The sequence below is a fragment of the Centropristis striata genome, chromosome 14 (genome assembly GCF_030273125.1).
Source record: "Centropristis striata isolate RG_2023a ecotype Rhode Island chromosome 14, C.striata_1.0, whole genome shotgun sequence".
Lineage (NCBI taxonomy): Eukaryota > Metazoa > Chordata > Actinopteri > Perciformes > Serranidae > Centropristis > Centropristis striata.
In genome coordinates this window covers 36,570,650-36,577,525 of record NC_081530.1, presented here as the reverse complement: position 1 = coordinate 36,577,525, position 6,876 = coordinate 36,570,650, and the positions used below count along the sequence as shown (strand labels likewise).

The 6,876-nt window shown below is 44.1% G+C and overlaps 1 protein-coding gene across 1 annotated transcript; it reads left to right on the top strand.

The window, feature by feature from the left end:
• The first annotated feature begins 1,026 nt into the window (after positions 1-1,026).
• Positions 1,027-5,162, top strand: LOC131985501 (toll-like receptor 13). Its single transcript, XM_059350644.1, has 4 exons — positions 1,027-2,608; positions 3,230-4,126; positions 4,576-4,693; positions 4,925-5,162. The coding sequence occupies exons 1-4, from the start codon at positions 1,027-1,029 to the stop codon at positions 5,160-5,162; spliced, it is 2,835 nt and encodes a 944-aa protein (XP_059206627.1).
• The last annotated feature ends 1,714 nt before the right edge of the window (positions 5,163-6,876 follow it).

Sequence of the window (6,876 nt, the reverse complement as noted above, 5' to 3'; positions counted from 1 at the left end):
AGTATAAAGAAAACTCACGTTAGCAACCAATAAATGAACTTTAGTGTAAAAAAAGCAAATGCTAACATTAAGAAAGGTAACGTAAAAGAATTTAAAAATTTAAAAAGTTTAGTACCATACAAAATCTAAAAGTAACAGTTTAAAGAATTTAAAAGTTATTTTACCATAAAAAAGTAATGTTAGCATAAAAATTTAAGAAAGTTAAGTTTACATTAAAAACTCACGTTAGCATAAAAAAGTATTGTTAGCAGCCAATAAATGAAAGTTAGCATAAGGGAAAGTAAATATTAACATTAAGAAAAGTAACGTTAGCATAAATGTTTTTTAAAGTAACAGTTATTTTGCCATAAAAAAATACTGTTAGCATGAAGATAAATAAATGTTAACATTAAGAAAGGTAACGTTAGCATAAAAAAAGGAAAAATAACAGGTTAGCATTTTCAACCAATAAATGAACGTTCGCATAAAGGAAAGTAAATATTAAAATTAAAAAAGGTAACATTAGCATAAAAAATCTTAAAGTAACATTTTAAAGAATTTAAAAGTTATTTTATCATAAAAAACTATGTTAGCATAAAAATGTAAAAAGTAAAAATTCACGTTAGCATATAAAAGTATTGTTAGCAACCAATAAGTTAATATTAGCATAAATTTAAGTAAACGTTTACATCAAGAATGGTAATATAAAAAAAATCTGTAACAGTACAGAGAATCTAAATGACATTTTACCATAAAAAAGTAAAACATTAAGCAGTGTTAGCATAAAAAATAAAAAGTAATGTTATTTACGTATGTTAACATTTAGCTTTTTCTTGTATATTATTGTTTAGTTTAGTTCTGTGATGTTTCTCTGTGTTGTATGATGTTTAAATATTGTTTGTATTTAACTTATTATTCTTGAGTGCTTTGACAGGAACATATTTAAAATAATTACTATTGGTAGCGTGTTAGCATGCTGATTAGCGTTTAGCTCTGTGATCTCAGTGTTGTTTTCTCTCATCAGTTCTGCAGATCAACATGTCAGCGATGAGAAATCAGTTATTTCAACACCGTTTCCTCTTCCTCCTGTCCGTCATGCTTCCTGTTAACCTCCTGCTAGCTTACTCACTGAAGAACTGCTCCGTCAGTTATTCTAATAATGTAACTCGGGTCGAGTGTTCAGGTCGTGACCTCGCTGCGGTTCCTCATGACGTTCCCAAAGACGCAGTTTCTCTAAACCTCGGCTCAAACCACATTTTAAAGATAAAACGGACCGATTTGAGCAGATTATTGAAGCTTGAATATTTACAAATTGGAAATAACTGGATTTTGCGTATAGATGATGGAGCTTTTGCCGACTTGGAGTTAAAACAACTGGACCTGAGCTCAAACAGTATCAGAAACCTGACGGACAACATGTTTCAGGGACTTGGGAAATTAACTAATTTGTCTCTGGAGAGGAACCAGATCTCGGACATCTCGCCGCTCGCCTTCCGCTCCCTGATCAGCTTAGAGCAGCTAATTCTGACCAACAACCACCTGCACCGGATGACAGATCTTGTGCCGATCTTACAGCTACCAAACTTAAACAATCTGATCCTCGACTTTAACAAGTTTGTCTCTTTTCAGACGGACGACCTGCCTCTTAACAAATCGAACCTCCGGATGTTGAGCATGTTCGGGGGTCGACTGACCAAGTTCAGCATCACCAGAGACGTGTTTCCTCGTCTTCAGTCCGTCAGTTTAACGGCAGTTGACGGCTTTGAGTGGGACGTACCGGAGCCGGAGTTCCTGCGGAGCCTCAACACTCTGCGGTTGAATGAATCGGACGTTAGTTGCGGGACGTATCGAGAGATGCTGACGAGTCTTCGCTCAGTGAAGGAACTGTCGCTGAGCTTTGTGAAGAATCAGCGAGACAGACATCTGGTGTCCATCGCCTGCCAAACTCCGGCTCTGACAAGTCTTGATTTGAGCGGAAATTACTTTGTCAGCATAAACAGAACACTTCTGCTGTCCTGCTCTCAACTTACTGATCTGGATTTATCCAATAATCACCTGGAAGAGCTGGAAGAGCTTTCACTCAGATCCATGATGAAGCTCAGACGTCTAGACTTAAGAGAGAACTGGCTGTCCAGAGTCCCGCTGGGCGTCGGCGGCGTCTCAACACTTAAGATCCTGGATCTGAGCGTGAACGCCATCAGCGCGTTGGGCTGCTCCGACTTTAGAAAACTGACAAGGTTAGAAAAACTCTTTCTCAACCACAATCGCATTGCAACACTCAAGGGGTGTGTTTTTCGAAATCTGAATGAGTTGAAAGTTCTAAATGTTGGAGAAAACGGAGTTCATACGCTCACTGATTTCTTCAAAGTCAATTTAAAGAAACTAAAAGTTTTGGATTTGACCAGGAATACTTTGAAGCACATCAAAACAGGCGACTTCAGGAACCTCCACTCCCTCCGCTCGTTGTACTTGGAATCAAATACATTTTACGTGACTCAAAAACGAGCTTTTGAAGGACTGAACAGCCTTAAAACTCTTGTTGTTACACCGTTTTTTTACAACATGTCTTACAGAGGGATTTTTAGAGAACTACATCAACTAAAAAGACTTAAACTTCATCTCACGTCGTTGTTAGAGTTCGTTTTTTTTTTGCAGAACGGATGAGAGGAGAGTAAAATCCTTTTGACTATTTATTTAAAACAATAATGAAAGAGTAAATGATGTACATCGACCTTCTCTGTTCAGAAATCACAGGCTGCAAAGCAGTTAGCTGTAACCACCTCCCAGAAAAAGGATCCCTAACTTACTTTTACACAGAGTTTTATAATATGAATGTGCAATTATCTGATTGGTCAAAAACTGTTGGGGCAGCACCATGGTTTAGACTCGGCCCGCCCATTACGTAGGCACGCAGGCTAGTCCTAGCCTCTTGGTGCTTCAGCTTCCGGTCAGCGCCCTGTGGAAGGAAAAAAGCTAACAGCACACTATTGTATCTTGTCTAGTGTTTGTCAGTATCTATCTCCACCTGGGCCCGTGGCCTTGAATTGGAGCACAAAGTGCTTCAGTTTTTTATCTGCTTGCCCTCAAAATATGTGGCGATGTGCAAAGCGTTATCAGTGTGTCCTTTCTTTCGATACTCCTTATTTCTGTGTGCTGTGCCTGGCATACAAATGTGTTTTATAAATGTGTCTAAGCAGCATTCTTGCTAAAAGTCATAATGTGATTATTGCTATTTTTTATTAATCCCTAACATCGTCATATAAATGTTCTCTTCAAAAGACTGAAACACAGTTTTCAGTTTTTCCGTTACCTTTCCTGAAGAGCCTTCAAATTAAAAGTTACGATTGGCGTCATGAAATCTCTCCAGATTTCCTAAACGGTCTGAAGTCTTTGGAGGACTTTGCAGCAGAGAAATTCTTCGTAGAATCACCTCATCGAGACTCGTTTAAATACACTCCTCACCTGACGAGTCTTCAGATAACACAGAGTAAACTACAAGACTTCAACCCTGAACTGTTTCAGCCGATCCCAAACCTGCAGACTCTTAATATTTCCAATAACAAGCTCAGATCTTTAGATTTTCTGAGGCAGGTCAAGCTCTCTGCTCTCACCCGGTTAACTCTGAGAGACAATGAGATCACAGTGATCGACGAGTCCGTCTTCCAGTCTCTCCCTGCTCTAACATACCTGGACCTGTCCGGTAACCCTTTCACTTGTGACTGCTCCAACGCCGGATTCATCCAGTGGGCGAAGAACAACAACCAAACTCTGGTTGATAACGGACATCAGTACGACTGTGCCTTTCCTGCGGCTCAACGGGGGAGAAAGCTGCTGGACTTTGACGTCCAGTCCTGTTGGACAGACTATGGCTTCCTCTGCTTTGTTTCCAGCACCTGTCTGACTTTACTCACTCTCCTCACGTCCTTCACCTACCACTTCCTGAGGTGGCAGCTGGCCTACACCTTCCACCTCTTCCTGGCCTTCCTCTACGACAGCAGGAAGAGGAAGAAGGGCGCCGCTCATCAGTACGACGCCTTCATCTCCTACAACGTTCACGACGAGGCCTGGGTCTACAGGGAGATGCTTCCTGTGCTGGAAGGAGAGCAGGGCTGGAGACTGTGTCTGCACCACCGAGACTTCCAACCAGGTAAACACTGAGTACACCTGTACCTGTTCCAACCAGGTCAACACTGAGTACACCTGTACCTGTTCCAACCAGGTCAACACTGAGTACACCTGTACCTGTTCCAACCAGGTAAACACTGAGTACACCTGTACCTGTTCCAACCAGCTAAACACTGAGTACACCTGTACCTGTTCCAACCAGGTAAACACTGAGTACACCTGTAGCTGTTCCAACCAGGTAAACACTGAGTACACCTGTACCTGTTCCAACCAGGTAAACACTGAGTACACCTGTACCTGTTCCAACCAGGTAAACACTGAGTACACCTGTACCTGTTCCAACCAGGTATGATTCATTTTTATCAACTGTGGCTAGCGAGTTTACTGTGCTCCTGTTGGCTCCATTGTTTGGTTTATTTAATGTCTTTACCACCAGTTGCTGAGCTCCCTGTGTCTCCTGTCGTCTCTCAGGTAAGCCCATCGTGGAGAACATCACAGACGCCATCTACGGCAGCAGGAAGACCATCTGTGTGATCAGCCGGCGCTACCTGCAGAGCGAGTGGTGCTCCAGAGAGATCCAGATGGCCAGGTGGGGGCGCTCAACAGGGAAAAATACTCAGAGAAACAGAAAAAATTACCAAGAAAAAAAAAAAAAAAGTCAGAAAAAAAATCTCAGAAAAACAGAAAAAATTAGTCAGCAAAAATTACCACGAAAAACAGAAAAAAATATTCAGAAAAACAGAAAAAAATACGCTTACGTCCACCACAGCTCCTGCTTTGACCTCCCGTCCTCTGATGTGTCCTCCGTCTGTCCCAGCAGCTTCCGTCTGTTCGACGAGCAGAAGGACGTGTTGATCCTGCTGTTTCTGGAGGACATCCCGGCCCGCCAGCTGTCTCCGTACCACCGCATGAGGAAGCTGGTGAAGAGACGCACCTACCTGAGCTGGCCGCTGGCCGGCCGCCACACGGGAGTCTTCTGGCAGAACGTCCAGAGAGCTCTGGAGACGGGGGACGCTCCCACCGAGACCCCCAACCTGCTCGCTCCCGTCCAACTTTAATGCAAAAATATTCAACTTTAATGGAGAAATGTCCAATTTTAATGCAGAAACGTCCATCTTTAATGGAGAAATGTCCAACTTTAATGCGGAAATGTCCAACTTTAATGAAGTAATGTCCAACTTTAATGGAGTAATGTCTAACTTTAATGCAAAAATGTCCAACTTTAATGCAGAAATGTCCCACTGAGACCCCCAACCTGCTCTCTGCCAGCCTGCCTCCAAACTATGGAACCTAACGTGTCTCTATTACATAAATAAAACAGATATTATCTGATAGTACGTCAGATAGTTTGACAGAAATAAGGTCTAGGATCCACCAGTTATGGAATTACTTACTAATGCTGGTGTTTACAGGCACTTACACCAATTAAATAAGTAACTACTCATGTATTGCCCTGTCAGTGTTATATTTGTTATATTTTCAATCAGATCCCTGGATGTGGAGAGGACGCTGGCGCGTTGGCTCCCTCTCGGACAGATTTCACTACATCTCCATCAATAACTGCAAATCCCACATCATCCCAGTCACACATGGTGTCCCCCAAGGCTCGGTGCTCGGTCCCCTGCTGTTCATCCTGTACCTGCTACCCCTCGGCCACATCATACGCCACCGTGGACTACAATTCACTGCTATGCAGTCTGGAGACCCGTCGGTCTGGAGACTCGTCGGTCTGGAGACTTGTCGACTCGTCTGGTCTGGAGACTCGTCGACTCGTCTGGTCTGGAGACCCGTCGGTCTGGAGACTCGTCGGCCTGGAGACTCGTCGACTCGTCGGTCTGGAGACTCGTCGGGTCTGGAGACCCGTCGGTCTGGAGACTCGTCGGTCTGGAGACTTGTCGACTCGTCTGGTCTGGAGACTCGTCGACTCGTCTGGTCTGGAGACCCGTCGGTCTGGAGACTCGTCGGTCTGGAGACTCGTCGACTCGTCGGTCTGGAGACCCGTCGGTCTGGAGACTCGTCGGGTCTGGAGACTCGTCGGGTCTGGAGACTCGTCGGTCTGGAGACCCATCGGTCTGGAGACCCGTCGGTCTGGAGACTCGTCGGTCTGGTGACTCGTCGGTCTGGAGACCCGTCGGTCTGGAGACTCGTCGACTCGTTGGTCTGGAGACTCGTCGACTCGTTGGTCTGGAGACTCGTTGACTCGTTGGTCTGGAGACTCGTTGGTCTGGAGACTCGTCGGTCTGGAGACTCGTCGACTTGTCGGTCTGGAGACTCATCGGTCTGGAGACTCGTCGACTTGTCGGTCTGGAGACTCGTTGGTCCGGTTGCTGCGTTCTGAAGCCGTTAAACAGACAAACCTGTTGAGTCACGAGTCGTTCAGTCAGCTGGAACAAACTCCACTGAAGTTTAATTATCAAACATTTTAACTGACACACACACAAACACACACACACACACACACATACACACAAACACACACACACACACACACACACACACACACAGACACACAAACACACACACACACACACACACACACAGACACACAAACAGTGGGAGCATAAAACTCAGAACTTGTGCAACTGACTCCACACACACCCCTATATATATGTATATACCTGTGTGTGTGTATATGTGTGTGTGTGTGTGTGTGTCTGTGTATATGTGTGTGTGTCTGTGTGTATATCTGTGTGTATATGTGTGTGTGTGTGTGTGCGTGTGTGTTCAGCAGGTAGCAGCATGTTTCACCTCTGCTTGTTCAGTCAGAGTTGC

Coding starts and splice junctions, on each gene's coding strand:
- LOC131985501 (XM_059350644.1), top strand. CDS start 1,027: ATGAGAAATCAGTTATTTCAACACCGTTTCCTCTTCCTCCTGTCCGTC. Junction 4,127..4,575: donor CCACCGAGACTTCCAACCAG/GTAAACACTGAG, acceptor GTCGTCTCTCAG/GTAAGCCCATCGTGGAGAAC. Junction 4,694..4,924: donor AGAGAGATCCAGATGGCCAG/GTGGGGGCGCTC, acceptor CTGTCCCAGCAG/CTTCCGTCTGTTCGACGAGC.